At 35.3% G+C, this 16,328-nt stretch overlaps 2 protein-coding genes across 2 annotated transcripts; one reads left to right on the top strand and one right to left on the bottom strand.

Moving 5' to 3' along the window:
* The first annotated feature begins 192 nt into the window (after positions 1 to 192).
* Positions 193 to 8,221, top strand: Rab14 (RAS oncogene family member Rab14). Its single transcript, XM_019040184.2, has 8 exons — positions 193 to 357; positions 1,060 to 1,179; positions 2,133 to 2,259; positions 3,120 to 3,237; positions 4,237 to 4,367; positions 5,924 to 5,992; positions 6,535 to 6,628; positions 7,244 to 8,221. The coding sequence occupies exons 2-7, from the start codon at positions 1,074 to 1,076 to the stop codon at positions 6,626 to 6,628; spliced, it is 645 nt and encodes a 214-aa protein (XP_018895729.1). The 5' UTR covers positions 193 to 357; positions 1,060 to 1,073; the 3' UTR covers positions 7,244 to 8,221.
* Positions 8,222 to 8,949: 728 nt separating this feature from the next.
* Positions 8,950 to 16,246, bottom strand: Rpn12 (regulatory particle non-ATPase 12). The gene is made up of 6 exons (XM_019040183.2): positions 16,081 to 16,246; positions 15,201 to 15,285; positions 11,885 to 11,987; positions 10,933 to 11,125; positions 10,356 to 10,541; positions 8,950 to 9,309 (listed from the first exon to the last, which is right to left on the bottom strand). Exons 1-6 carry the CDS (start codon positions 16,186 to 16,188, stop codon positions 9,175 to 9,177), a joined length of 810 nt encoding a protein of 269 aa, XP_018895728.1. The 5' UTR covers positions 16,189 to 16,246; the 3' UTR covers positions 8,950 to 9,174.
* Between the last annotated feature and the right edge of the window lie 82 nt (positions 16,247 to 16,328).

A 16,328-nucleotide genomic window follows, 5' to 3' on the forward strand; every position in this document is an offset into this window, starting at 1 on the left:
AAATCTTGGACGCGTAGGAGTGGACAAGATGTATTACACGCAAGACGGCGTGAGGAGAAAAGTTCGCTTATTTGAACTTCCCGCTCTATTTTCAAACGCCAATGGAAATCCGCCCACGAGAATGTAATAAAAATCCATGAGCTTTGGACTTGCAAATGTAATCTTTGGGAATCGGGAAATCGTCAGCAAACTCGTCAGTCAGCTGATTTCGGAAAGGCCGTTCTCGGAGCTGTCAGACTGTTGTCTGCCATATTTGTGATTATTTAGGTTTGTTTGCTTTGTTTTGGCTTCGCTCGTTGGACTTATCAATCCTTCGTGTCTTTTATGGTAAACCTTTGACATCGTAGAAGAATTTCGGTAAGCCGTAGCTTCAACTTTTAAATCAACTTTTGTTCATATAAAGCTGGTATGTGAAATGAGGAGGGTCCCTGTATCAGACCCCATAGCTCATTATTCTACTTATCACACCATGATGTATTTTTCTGTATTACAGTGAGTCATCCATCACTGTTTAAATATGACAAATTTCTTGATCTTCAAGTGTACAATTGTCAGCTGGGACTTCTCTGTCCTGACAAGTTAAGTTACGCTATAGACTGTATAGGTTTCAGACACATTTTATTCCCCGACAATTTTGCAAATCTGCGATATGTTTGGGCGAACATTCTAAAGTTTCAGTCTGGTGAACCAGTTTTTATAATCTAACTTCTTTTGGATAGTCTATGCACTGAGTGTTTACTACTATGACAGTCGCAACAATTTCTCCCGAGTAATTGATTGGAGTTATCATCTTTGACAAAGGAATCTATTTGGTGTCGTTTGCTTCATTGGAAGCATGAACTTTTAGTTGTAAGATGTTGAAAGCATTTTTTTAAAGATCTTCTCTACCTTCATATCTCATTTTAAATAAGCATGGGTCGGCGGACTCATCTTGTAAGAATCTACAGCATTGACATTAAGTACTCTGTTTATCATCGAGATATTGTCTCTGTGGAAAATAGGTAAGCAATGCAGATCATGATTTCTATCTGAAATTCTAATATATTTTTTTTCTTCCAGGGTCAGAATCAAAAATGTCTGCGGGACCCTACAATTATGAGTACATCTTTAAATACATCATTATCGGAGATATGGGTGTTGGGAAATCATGCTTGCTTCATCAGTTCACGGACAAAAAATGTAAGTTTCGATGCTTCTAAACTTGGGCCCTGTCCACACGAGCGCAGTTCGTGGAACTTATTCCTCGAACTGCTCAGTTCCCGGAACTTATTCCTCGAACTGCTCAGTTCCCGGAACTTATTCCTCGAACTGCTCAGTTCCCGGAACTTGTTCCTTGAAAGGAGGGATGCTGTCTACACGAGTTCTCCCGAACTGGAACCGGAACTTCAATATAACTATACAATTATTGCAAAATAATGGGTTATTACGGCCGCCAAAGTAACAAAAATAAATGTCAAGACATGTGAAGGACGTAAAAAACAAAAACAAACAAATTCACATCAAAAGAAACATATGTAGAAGCTCGGAGTACAGGGGAAGTTCCGGGACTAGGAGGAATAAGTTTTCAGCTCAGCTAAAACTTGTTCCGGGAACGAGTTCCTCGAAATAAGTTCCGTGAACCGCGCTCATGTAAGCAAGGCTTGAGAATTGAAAATTAAGTATAATCAATCCTCCCTCCCCTTGCCCTTCCCTCTAAAATTCCAAACTAAGCACCTCATCGTATCATCATAGACAGAATTATTTAGCCCAAGCTTATCCATGATGGCATCTGGTGAATTCATCCATTAAATTTAAAATGAAATTTAGAACTGAACGTTTGTATTTTAGAGGAGAAAAGCTCATTTGACAATACTTTTTCTCCTGAATAATATGCTGTACGGTGTATCATTAGTTTCATGTTGTGCACTCGGATGCCTAAGTATAAAGAGAATAAAATAATTGCATAATCCGAGAAACATTGATACCGAAGTACGCTGTTTAGTCAGACACTGGATTTACTGCCTCTGCCCTTTATTCTGTCATTTCTTTGAGTACTTGAGTACAAAGATCCTGAAACCATTCCTTTGTGCACATGAGTGCAGGGGTTCAAGAACCATTTTTGTTAATTTTTCTCTTTTTCTTTTGCATTTCAGTCATGGCAGATTGCCCTCACACAATAGGAGTAGAATTTGGCACAAGGATAATAGATGTTGCTGGCCAGAAAGTCAAATTACAAATTTGGGACACTGCAGGTCAAGAAAGATTTCGTGCAGTCACTAGGTAAGTCACTATGACGATGATTGGAGATGACGTAGATTTTTTAAGTAACTCTAATTATTAACAGGGGAATCGTAAATGTAAGGACAGTTACTGTAGTCAAGTTTTGAAAGACAGTCTGATAGGTGCAGCACCAGTTGAATTCCTTGACGAAAGATTCCCAAGCTTGTTGCGAGACTTCAAAAAATGCTTGGATTTCAGTGGCGATTACATTGAAAATTCAAAAGTTAGCTGTATTATGTTCCCCTCTGTGAACTTTTAAGGGTGAGCTTGAGTTTTCATACTTTTTCCAAGCAATTTTTAGGTACTCAGGTTCGGCAGTGAGTGATGATGGAGGCGCAAAAAAAAATTACCTTTCTGAGAGTTCCTGTGGTCCAATTGTAAAAAATATAAATTTATAGTACAGCCAATAATCTACTACATCCAACAATACAGTTGGTTTTTTTGTAGCATTGAAAATTCGCCAGAAATTCCGTAGGAGACTTCTTTCTCTGGATGACCCTCGTACCTAGATCTGAAATGTTAAAAGAATTTTCATTATTCTGTCCTATTTTTAAAGATATTGCAGGTACTCGGTTATCCAATGTATCACTCGATTATACAATATATTATGTACTCGGTTACATAATGTATTACTCAGTTCAACGTTTGGACAATAATGTATTACTCAGTTATACGTTTGGACAATAATGTATTACTCAGTTATACGTTTGGACAATAATGTATCACTTGCTTATATGTCTGCAAACTCTTGAATACGTAAAATTAATAAAATTGTTTACATGTAGTTAACATTGAATAAATAATAATATTAAACAAAAAAAACTTCAAGGATTTGTCTTAAGTGCTATACATCTCCGCAGGTCTTATTATCGTGGTGCTGCTGGTGCTTTAATGGTATATGACATCACACGGAGGTCGACGTACAACCATTTAAGCAGCTGGCTGACAGATACTCGCACCCTCACCAATCCAAGCACTGTAAGTCTCATCTTATTTTTTACCCTATTGAAAAGGGTTAGCCCCCAGAATATGCATGAATCAGAATAGTTCTCCATGAAAATGCTTTTCCCATTTTCCTCTTGTAAATCATTTAATTGAATCGATGTATGCGGAAACGTCTGTTGTCCAGTACAGGGTTTCATAATCGCAATGGGTTTCTTTTGTCCCACGGCACTGATGAATAGGATCAATCTCTTTCGTAAATGTTTAATTACCCTTAGGGGATTATTTATAAAATTGTTCCACATTCCTAACATCTTAAACCATCTTGTGTCGTAAAGTTACAACAAAATTGTCCACTTAAATTCTGAAACACTGGCTTGGACTTCGAACATTTTCTTTTACGTTGATTCAATTGTTATCAGATAGTAAACAAACTTCCACTGTATGTGTAGTGTGCACTGCTTTTCTTCAAGAATCTGAAAATATTTTGCTTGAGGCAGATCAACAAATTTTAACTCGTTCGAATGGTTTTCTACATTCACAATACACGGTCTCGTCAAGGTGTGTCGTTGACCTTGAAGTGTTGGATCGTGAATTTTCTTGTTGTGCTGCTTGCGTATTTTGGAATCTCTGTAAATAAAAACTAAAGGGGTTGATATGTGCAAGTTATTGATGCGCCTTATCAACACATTGTGTTGGAGTTCACTGCTTGTTTATGCATGTAACACCTTTGAGTTGTGGAGCTGCTTTATAGTAGTTCCTTAACCTTGTTAGTCACCTTTAGCCTTGAGGAATATATTGGATGACTAAAAGTAAAAATACCTATATCTTAACTATCTTTAAAACCAACAGTATCCCATTTTTTCTCTCTAAAATAGCAAGAATTGGATGGACATGCTCATGCTCAGGACCCTTTAAGTTTGATAACAGATGAGATTCTTTTTTTTTTTTTAGCTTCGATTAACTAAACCATTGAAAATTGTTAAATTCATCGGGTGATTTTCTTTTTGAAATTAATCTTCTGAATTTTTCCAGGTTATATTTCTAATCGGTAACAAGTGCGACCTGGATTCAGCAGATGGCTCTCAGCGTGATGTAACATATGAAGAAGCAAAGCAGTTTGCGGATGAAAATGGACTGATGTTTGTTGAAGCCAGCGCTAAAACGTAAGTTTGTAGCCATTTGATCTTTTGCTGAGGGGTACAAAGGGGCTACCAAAACCTCAAGAGTTGATTTTCAGGCAAGGTTTTATGCATTTTTTCAGTTTTTGAAAAATCGAAGAAGTCTCTCTAAAAAAATAAACTTGCGTACATCTCATTTTCTAGTCTGAACTACCTACAGTTTTTTCAATCAGCTGTTTTATTTCATATCTCAATAGTGGTGGGTTCACGGAAAGCAAACAGCTTAGGATCTATAAAGAGTTCAAGTTGTCAAAACATCAGAAGCAGACAAAAATTGCTAAAACCTGAGTGCGAAAGACAAAATGCAGTGGATTTTGCATGCCTCTAACATCATCAAGGCCATTTACTGCTTCAGAGTGAGTGAAAGGAGACCTGAATTCCACTTGATGCTGTCTGCGGCGCTTGGATTTCAGCCATTTTTGCCTAGTTTCTGCGTTTTATCAACTTCAATTCTTCTCACATCCCAAACTATTGCCACATAACAAGTGACCAATTGTTACGTGCGGAATGAGACAGTCCATTTACAACGCCAGTTTTATTCCAGTTTCATGTATTGGTATAACAAGAAATACCTCAGAAGCTAACATTAGTTAGAGTTCAGATCAAAAATGAAGATCTTTATGTTTTTTTTTTTTTATTTATTAAACATTTCTTCATCTCTTAAAGTGAAAAAATGCAAAATTGAATTCCTAAATATTTTTCCGTTCAGGAAATACTGAAGCGCATAGGTTCAAAGTTTGAATCCCCAGCAAATTTTAAGTGGTCTGATAATTTGGGAAATAAAAAGCCTAGGTAATTATGAGAGATCGATGGACAAAATTCGAAGTTTAAGGGAGTAAAATACGTTCTATTTGTACTAAGTCCATCAAATTTTGTATGTTATGTAACTGAAAGAAGAGTTCAGCTTCAACCTCTGAGAGAAGTAAACTCAAAAAAAAAAAAAAAAAAACCTGCACTTAATCTATAAAATCAACAGAAATTAAATGGATGTCCACCCCACTTAGAAAATCCTAATGCAGAACTCAATTGAATATTGGATTCTGTTATTCTTGTTTGTATCGCTTTGAAAATAATGATTCATGGCTCCTACTCACCAAGTGAGGAAAAAAGGTGCCTTTAACACATGTCGACAACATAAGTCCGCAACTACGTAGGTATCTTGTTTGCAGTGTTTGAAAATCTCTGCCTCTATATTATTTTTTTAAAGGAGAACAAATTAACATCATTCCTTGAAGTTTTTCAGAATTTTCTTTGCACAGAGAAGAAAAATTACAGCAGTTTTAAAGAATTGCCGTTGAGTAGTTTTCTGTTTAAAAAATAAATGATGACAGGAATTCTGCGACGCCGCAAACCAAGATGCGGACTTACACCGTGAATGTGAATCTATACATTATAACAAGAGAAGCTAACTCTGCATGTTATTATCTCTCATCCAGTTTTGTCTGTCTCTATGTGATTACAATCATTCTCCGTACCTATTGCTCCTATAAGAGAAGTTGCTGTCCATATTAATAACTGTTTTTTTTTTCAAATTATTTCAGGGGCGACAACGTAGAGGAAGCATTCTTGGAAACAGCTAAGAAAATATATCAAAGTATTCAAGATGGAAGGTAAGACTTATGTTTTTAAAGGATTACATTTAAAAAGGAAAGAAAATTAGAAAATGTAGGTGCCAACACCCTGTGTTTAAAGCACTTGCTCTCACTTTTCTGTATTTTTATTGTCGTATCCCTGACCCTTCTCGTAGATGGATAAAGTAGACTGTTCCACGTGTGAGAGATAAAAGTTGGCAATGATATAAACGGGGTCCTCAAGCCATGGCATGAGGAACATACGCGTACGCTGCTAAAACTGGTTTGACAGTGATGAGAGTGGAGCCAAGCCTGAGGAATTTCCATTTTGAAAAATAGGACTTGTGGAACATCCAAAACATTCGAAGCCCCAAGTGTATTGTTTGTTATGCTCTCAAAAACTGTAAATACTAAAACGTCTATTGTACTTAAATGTAATTTTAGTGAGAAACATGAGGCCAAGTTCTATCACCTTCTCAATACCTGTAAGGATATGGCGATTCTTGTGCCAAATTTTTCACTCTTATTCCTCTGATGGTTTCACTGAGTTTTTCTAATCGCTGATTTTTCTTTTGTTGTAGATTGGATCTGAACGCAGCAGAGTCGGGTGTTCAACATAAACCACCCCAGCTTGGCAGCGACTTCACACCGAATAAAGACCCCTGTTCTTGTTAGGTAAACAACTTATTTCTCAACTGTTTTCTTTCTCACTTATCATTCTTTCATTTCTGTCTTGTCTGTCGTTAAGTTTGAGTTTTAATACAGAGAAAAAATTCAATGTTTTGTACCTCAGAAATATTTATTGCATTCCATTTCATAGTATCAACATAAATTCTTAAGTAACTTTCGCATCTTATTTAGTGTATTTTCCGAAGGAAAAATACACTAAAACATTGTCATGACTCTCCATTTCGTCCACGTGTAGGTACCATGAGTCTCTCCACTAGTATCCGATCAATGATGCACAAAAAGTTATCAACACAGATTTTATTCATCACTGATTAATAAGATCATGGTAGATGAAAAAATAAAACGATTTCAAACTATATCTCTGTAACTATCTGGCATGTCTTTCATTGTTAGGGAGTTCTCCCAAAATGTTGAGAGAAAGCAGGGGAATTTCAGGGACATTAATTCTGTAAATTCTCGGCATCTTATTTCATCTTCATTGTTTCACACTCGACTTCTACCCAAAGAATAACTGTTTCTGTATCTCTAAACCTGGAGAAACAGAACTTCCTCTCTGCTGTTAAATTTTCTCATGAATATGTTTCATCTCTTTTGTTTCAGTTTTTATAACCATGCATTATGTTTATTATTAAGTGATAATTGAAACCAGTGGTAAAGAAGGAACTTCAACATGAAAAACAACTCGCTTCCATAAGGTCGCTCGCTTTTGCATCAATAAGCTTTGAAAACTGAATTGAAACGGAAAATCTCATCTCCTTTACTTGTAAAAGGTTAGGGAATTCTCATTTGTGATTTCATTAACCTCCAAATAACTATCATCATCTTGTAAAACCCGTGCTTGCGGAAGAACATGAGATAAAAATTGAGAAGTGTTAGTAACCAATTCTCTGTTTTGTACAATTGCTTATGATGAAATGGAATCCATTGAAATGTTAATATTATTGTATATTTTTGTAACTGTAGTGGATTTTTCCCTTCCTTCATCAATTTCCACCTTTAATTTTGACCATCCTATTCATTCGATATGTAATTTGTATTTTAACTGTGTTATATATTTACAATTGCTGATTTATTTGCCACAATTCTTATTTTAATATTGTTATCTTTTCTCCCAACTTTTTTAAAATTATTTTTTTTATTATTTTTTTCTTTTGTTTGTTTATTAATATCTTTTCTCCTTTTTTACTTTACCCATTCAAGTTTTTGTTGTGGCTGTACAGTAATAAGAAGTTATAGAAAATTTGAATGTTTATGTGTTTCTGGCAACATTGAATCTGTGCCATGAGGAGACCCTTTGTTCTGTAACACCGTACATCGTTAACCGTTCTATTATTTTAACCTTCTTTTAAAGCCTCATTGTACCCTGTCAATTCAAAAACTAGTTGAAAAAGTGGGTGTATTTAAATGCCATTCCATCGCCGTAATAGATATTTTAGTGCAATTTGTCAACTATTTTAATTGTCTTTTTAATCCAGAACCTATCATTTAAATGGTGGGTCAACATTTTTTTTCTTTTTTTAATTTTTATTCGTAACATTCTTTTTCTGAACTACCTATTAAACATTCTCTTTTACAGTCTCCTGCAGTTTTTCATTGCCTCAATAATTTATGGGAGGGTGCTTATCCACACTGGCTTGTTTTCAAGCAATCAAAGTGCAATCACATTTTAGTTAGCGATGCCACTTAAAAAAATTGGATGTTAATACGCAGTCCTGGTTTATTTCTAACCTATTAAGTCGCCTAGCAGAATCAGGTTGCATTTTAGTTTGAGGGGTTACGGAGAGAACTTTCTTTATTCTACCATGCATGTGCAACTAAAGATGAATACAGGATTAATATCAGCCAAACTGATTCTTGTAAGAACTAATTTGAAGAGATAATCATTCCTAAGAGGAAAAAAAGCTAATCAAGATCGAACCATTCAAAGGTCGACGGTTGAGTTGACATAGGACGGCAATGCTTGAAGCGGAGTGTGGCCTATCATTTAAAACTGTTTTCCGTGCAGGGCTATGTCATTAGAGCCCGCTGTAAACATTGTTTCAAAGTGTGAAAAAACCTCTAGGCGTTTAGTTTACTCTATACTTTAGGAGAATAAATTTTAAAAAAATGGCTGCCACTGACTCATTTTCATTGCATCAGCACAAGAGCAAACACAGCTTGAGGTAGCATAGTCCTTCAAATTAAGGAACACGTATTCCCCAGATCTAAAATTATAAAGGAAGACCAAAAAAATCGGAACATTTTCTTTGTAAAGCCATTTACATTTTTTTTTAAGAAGGAAAAGCAGAAGCATAAAACAACAGGGAGATGGTTTTAGTTGAGTTTATTCAAGACTTGGACTTCATGGTTAAAGACTGTACACAATGAGTAAAAAATGAGAAAAGAAAACAGTTTGCAGGCATTTTGCTCTAGTAAAATACAGTTTTTCCGTGCCTGCAAATTTTTAAGTTTAACAAAAGAATAAAATGAACTTAGAAAAGTTACAAAAAAAGGGCGATATTAATAGACGTTTTTTTCTTGCATTAAAAAATCTAGACGATCATTTCCAATTCTCGTGCATATTCGATGGCTTTTTCTGCAAGCATACATGAAGGTAGTGTTTCTTCGGTGCCCTTTTCATCTGATCCAAATGAATAAAAGCTGTCCTGTCCTAATTTCCAGCATTTCTGTACAGAGCAAACAAAATAAAATAGGAAGTAGGTTGTAATACAAATGATTCAAAATCCAAATTAATAAAAGACGCCTCGACTTCGACCCATTGTTAAAGTCTCTAATGGAAGTTAGCAATGGAGGGGATCCCACACATAAAACGGAGTGAGTCCACTCCTATATTGACGGTAAAATTACCATACCACATATCCTACTTGCAGTGTTTAAGAGCTCTGCTCGTATATTACCTTTTTTAGGAGAACAAAGCAGCATCATTTCTTGAAACTTGCACAGAATTTCCTTGGCATGGAGAATGGACAATTACTTATGGAAGTTTTTAAGAATTGAACTTTAATAACTGTCCATTTAAAAAATAAAGTATAACAGGAAGTATGTAATGTCACAGATCGAGATACATGGTGTAAGAATTCTACCATCGATATCCAATCAAACTCTCCATGCACAGATAGGGATCGAATATATTAGCAGGGTTTCCGTGGTTCCAGCCATAAAGTTCCTGCATAAAGGAAAAACACTAAAAATTCAAAGTAATTACGTCAGTTGGTTTCCTTTGGAAGAAAACAAGACATAACAGGAAATCTGCAATCTCACCAAGTAAGATACATGTTTTGCGACTTTCACTTTTGATGCGTTACATTTTGAGAATGGGTGATCTGTTAAACTGAACTAAGCATTATACTTGTAGGAACTCTTTGTTTGCATGTTGTTGCTAAGATGGAAAAACATTTTTCAAAGCTTCATCATCTTTTATTTCATTTTCCTGGGAAACCAAAACAAAAACTATCTGATATCCTTAACTGATATTTTTCTGAGAAAAGCTCGAGACACTCAAAGAAATATTTTACAAAGTTTCATCCATTAAATTCCGTTAGATATACTGAAGTAAATTAAAAGTTAGGAACTTGCAACATTGTCAACTCAGATGGAAGGTTAATCTTATTCCACAATCAATAAAATGTGCTTGTCTAAAGACTCAGACATATTGTCTTTTGAAAGTTAAGGCCAATTTTCTTGCTTTTATTCTAAATAGAATGAAAATTACCTTCTCTTCATACGCTTTCATGGCTGCTGTATTTGGCAGATGCAACATTCTTGCCGCCTCTTTCATATGTATTTTTCGGTAAGCTTTTTCTAGACATCCAGCAATTTCATCTCTGACCGTATTGAGGAGAATATCGATGAAAAAGTTATAGCTTGCTGCAGGTACATTATCCTTGGCGAGAAAAATCTGAAACAAATAGAGGGATTTTGGAATGATTAACAATAGAAACCAATGAATAGTTAACAGATAGTGAGGAGAAAATTAATTAAAAAGAAAAAATTTATGCGACAGCCCCATTTTCACGATTGATCATTGTCCTTTACTCTTCAAAATTATACATGGACTTTTTTGACTTGGTTTCAAACAGTAATATGCCCCTGAGAGGTTAACTGAGAAGGAGTTTCTTGTCAAATGCGTGGACAATAATTCCAATTAATGATTTCTATAACAACCAGAATTAATTTTTTGAGTTACAAAAGTTTTTTTTTTTTTTTTTGAAGAAAATTTTCTGAATTAAAAAGTGTGTCTTGGAAGAATCAGCTAAGCATCTAAAATTCTATTACTTGAAATCACTCACCATATTGTAACTGCCTTCCATTAAATATTGCTCTAAAGATAATGGATGTCTGATATAAATGTTCGTCTGAATTTGTTCTGCCGGAAGAAGCTCCAATTCTGTGTGGAATTCAGCTACACGGTTTTGAGATAGAAGAAACAAGAGATTTAATCCTAACAACTGATACTTATAAGGTGACTCCGGCAACTGGGATCTGAAATAAAAAATTGAGGACAAGATTTTAATGGGAGAAACAGATTACAAGAATCTTCAAGGTATGACTTACAGAGGAAAATTTTTTGGACTCATTTTTGACACATTTTTGCTTCTAATATTTCTGAAGAAGCTAGCTAGCTTGAGAGACGATTGTAGATCTACTTGTATCTACCTGATAGCAACCCTTGGTCATCTCATAAGATGCGTTGGATGATTAAATATAACAAAATATACCTAATTGCTGCTCTCCATTGCATTTCAAAAAAAATACTCTCTTATGAGTAGAGCAAAGTAAATTAAAAATAAAATTGTTAACAATTTATTTTCAATATAATTGTACCTCCCTTGTTTTTTAGCCTTATTTTCGACATCATTTTAACAGCAAAGCAATTTTAAGGTATATCACTTTTTGGAGTATTTATTAGCTGAGTCCAGTCCTTGATACTTAAATATCTCTTTGATTGAAGGTCCAATCACCTGAAAAAAAATCTAGAATTTTTTAATTGTAGGGTCTAATGACTCAAACGATTTTGCTCCCTTTAATCTGTAAAAAAATGATTATTCCTGGTACGCTGAGGCTGCTGGATTTAGAATAGCAAGTTGCAAATTTGTTGATTGCCAATACTTCATACGGCAAAATTTTGGAAGTTACGGATCTGAAACTATTATTAATTAAAAAAAGTTGAATTTGATCAAAAGTGAAAGTATGACAGATGTGCCAAAACTGAAGAAATGATACAAAGAATTTAACACTTACTCATAATCTAGGTAATAACTTTTGAGCTGTGCAATATAACGCTCGAAAGATGGAATATTCTTTGTTGCAATACTGTACTGCGCGCCAATTTCTAAAATACCACCTGGAACAGATAGCATTTAAGTATCAAAAAATGAAAATTCTTCTCTTAACATATTTTGTTGAAAGAAGTTTAAATGAGTTCTTAAATGCTAAGAAGTTCATTATATTTAGGTATAAGTCTTAATGAAATTTAAAAGCCGAATAGATTGAAAAGATGTGAAAGGCACCAATAACTTTATCAATGGTGAATGTGTCAAACCTTAGGTCTTGGAAAACCTAATTTTTCGGGGAGCATAGGCTCATCTCTAATCTTTAAAAAATGCTCTAGCTTTCAATAGGAGAGAATTTATGTGAGGCAAATCATTTTAAATTAAAATAGCTGAAAATTCTGGAAGCAATCTATATCTCTTACTAACACGAGAGAGAGAAGTTATGGTAGCCCAGAATACGATGGCGAAAACACAATAAAAACAGAGGGAAACAAGGCTAAAAATTTATGAAAACGTCCTGAGAATGTTTTCAAAAATTTTCAGCTTTGTTTCCCACTGTTTCTATTGTTCTCCCAGTGATCAACTGGAGAGAACTTTCCTTTCACTCTGGGCTATTTAATCAATGTAAAATCTCGAAAAATCTCGATCGCTAGTGAGATTCTCCTCTGTTCTCTTGTAAAAAATCGCTTGAAAAAGCGATTTTTTGTATGTGTGAGTGCGCTCCCATAAGATCTGATGTAACCGCTTATTGTATTAGTGTGTATTTTACAGGGGTTTTTCGAGACTACCGATAGTCGCTGTTCGATACGTCGATACGTCGATTCAATTCTAAACCTACCAACCCTTTCCTACAAAATACCCTGTTCCTTCTGAGTTTCCTTAACTTTGCCTTCTTTAACTCCGTTTCTAAATAAACTGTATTAATTATCTGAAGTTCTTTATATCTTAAAGCTTCAATTTCCAATATGAATTTCCTAACTTTTTCACCATTTTCCTTATAAAACAAAATCAATTTACGTATGTACTTTTTACCCTTGTGTTTAGCGCTTGTTTCATTTGTGCGTCAGCTTTGATACAATGGCGGATTGTTTACGTTCATTTTATAGTTGAGCATTTTCCAATTTTTTCCTTTAAATCTCTTCGAAAAAGTCCCAAAATGACTTAGCACTCTTTAAATAAGTAATTCACCCCTTCAACTTAACATTGATGGTACTTTGGATGGTTCCACCTTTTGCAGTGAGAGAAACTGAATTGCCGAGTTTCTGAGCTGGCTATGGCTGGCTCCTTGGTTTGTCCGTGTCCTTCGGTTTGATTTGTGATTTGTGCAACTTCCTTAATGGATAATCTTACTTATCAAAATACTCTTTGACTGTGCGTGGAGTGTAATTTTGTCTTGAGTCTTGACAGCATTAGCACCATGTGAATCAAAATTTCAATCAACTCCATTTTTGCCGCAGGGTAGGGATCCTTTAGCTATCCTACCGCTATCAGAGTGCTGTCGAGAAACTAATCACAACTGTCGGTATGTTCTGTTGAGCAGTTATGTAAATATAAAACGGTTGTATTTGTTAGTCAATTTCTTTTGTATGTGAACAATAACTGAATGTCCAGAATTCCAAACATCTGACTGTATCTCAAGTATATGTCGGAAATATTTATCAAGGTCAGAGTTTGTGAATCCTTGGCAGCAGTTAATGAATTTCCCCTAAGTAACAACTTCGCTCAACAAAGTTTGGTAAGTAAGTACAGCTCAGATCCACCATCGTACACATATAATTACATATTAGTTTAAACTCAGTGCGAGTAATGTTTTGAGGGTAAAGTGTTCTCTATTCTCCAACATTTATTAGCAGGGGTGCGAATTGCGCGGAGGCTGAGAGGTACTTGTTATTTTTCTAGATTTTTCAGATTTGCAATTTTTGTGGAATACTTACTGTGACTTTGGCACACATTCTAAAATTAACAAGAAATTCCACAAAAGTTTGATCAGCGCGTTGTGCTGACCTTCTTGCGAGAACCTAGCCCGAAGCTGAAAATTGCAGAGGCATGAAACAATGTTCACTTTGGTTTGTGAGATTTTCTTATAAACTTGGCATCCTCATATTTGTCCGACTTTTACCAAAATAATCTTGAAATTATCTCTCCCATCACCACATAGCAACAAAATTAGCATAAACATTCTTGATAAGAGGTGGCATAGTATCCAGAGACCCCTGAGAGTTTTGTATTAAATACTAATGATGCTCCTCTGGCAGAATTAAAAATTGACCATTCTAAACTACATACTCATATCAACAGCTCTTGCTGACAACAACCTGCTACCTTCATCAACTTAATCTGAAGTTTAGAATAATAGATAAGCCGCCAACTAATGTACTATCATTTCCATGCAAACAGTCAACCTTGTATTTATTGAGGAATCATAAATACAGTTTTTACTATGCCTTAGAGTTCTTACCATAATTCTTACCATTTGGAGTCAGGAAATAAAAATAATTGCTTCATTGTTTGCATTTTTATTGGCCAACTAAGTTCACAGTGGAACTTTCGTCTACTTGGTGTTAATGAAGGTAAATATTTATTCTTCTCTTATTTGGATGAGAATTACCTAGGTACATCAAATAGGTATGACATACTGTGACACTGGGTGCCGCTACTAGGTACTCTACTTATATTTCAACGATACTGGAAAAATTCATAACTCAGGTAAGGGCCTTATCTTGCAAGCTACAGAGCTAGTAATTAGTCATATTTCGATCCTTTGAGATTCTTTCATCATTCAGAAATAAAAAACTAAATTCAGCTGGAACAGGCACATTTCTAGGAAGGAATGTGACGGATCATTTATATCTAATTTATATCTCATCGTCATCTCATTTATCAAACAATGCTTCTCGTCCTCATCTTGTTCTAATCTTGTTGAGAGCAGGCGAAGATTTGAAATGCGCGCTACAGATTCGGTAGATGCCTGGCAAAAGTGGTACCCGCCTGACGTCACAAAACTTCAAGATGGCAACAAAAATCAAACTGGGACAATAATCAAAGAAAAGGACTGTGGTGGTTACAAAGGAATACCTAAATGATCATTCATTTTTTCGAACCCTTATAATTTAAAAAAATTAATTTGAAGTGAAGTACGTATTTGGAGACTTTACACTTTACTGGGAGAACATCCAATGCCCAGCATGAGCATTGGAGACGTCATTCGTGAACTCAAAATGACCGACTTGTTGTGTTTTTGCTTTCTTACTAAGTACAGAGAAAATAGCAATCAAACAACTTACGGGCTAATAAAAGTTCTTGCTGTGTGATATTTTCCTGCGGTTTGGAGCTAGATGTAGGTAGAAAAATTAAATTTGTCAAACCAATCTGGAAGAATAAAAGAGATAAAGGAATGTTAATTCAAAACTAAACAAGCAAAATTGCAGTTGTTTAAACAGTGATAGGTAGCAGCTAAAAGGGCTCTACCTTCCCCACATGTCATGCGCCTCAAATAAGGCTTTGACTCTGAAAACTTAGGGGTCTGGGTCATCCTATGGGCTGCCTAGGAAGTTGACGCACCCTCTTAATTTGTACAAACTTGCAATTGTGTAGCGCTCTCAACAATGTTGTGAGTCGAAAGGCAAGATAGTTTGTGAAAATCACTCGAGACAAACTTTCAGAGTTACTTAAAATTGATTCTGGGTCAAATTTTGCACACAAATACTTGCTGCACTCAGTACAGCATGATGTGATGTTCGAATATCCTCAAGAACTGCCCTGAAATCCAAAAATTATCACTTCGTCGAACACCTCTCAAAACTTCAGCGAAGTACTGAAGAGCAAGCTTAAGTAAGTTAGAGTACACTTATGTCTTCATTGAGTTTGACACTCCGATGTTATATCAGTTGACAGCTATGCTCTTGGGCGCATCCATACTGGGCGCGAAACAAAGCTACATGCATATCGCAACATTCAAAAAATTTTGACTCGAAACAGAACCCAAAGTATAAAATGCTCATCGACATTTAATCATCTAACTGAGAGTAGAATCTTTGGGAGAAGTAAAATACATTATAATAGAATAATTTAGAAGAAAAAAGGATAAACGTTGGGAGGTTAGGTTGCCATTCGAACATGATTACGGAAAATATTCAATGATTACGGGCGTGAAATAACATTTACCTTCAATTTTGCGAGGAGATCTCCGATTATCTTTAAATTCTGAGGCGATTTAGACCACTCTGTCTTCAGATTTTCGTATAATGACAAGACATCTTTCATAGTAGCCATGATGACAATTGATAACAACAAATCTGGCTCTGGCTTTTACTCTAGCAAAGGAATAGACATAAGACTAGATACTAGATAGAGATATTATTCTAAACTGTGGTCAACCTGTAAAATCAGGCGGGAATTTGTGATTGTCAAGT

The sequence above is a fragment of the Bemisia tabaci genome, chromosome 7 (assembly GCF_918797505.1).
Source record: "Bemisia tabaci chromosome 7, PGI_BMITA_v3".
Lineage (NCBI taxonomy): Eukaryota > Metazoa > Arthropoda > Insecta > Hemiptera > Aleyrodidae > Bemisia > Bemisia tabaci.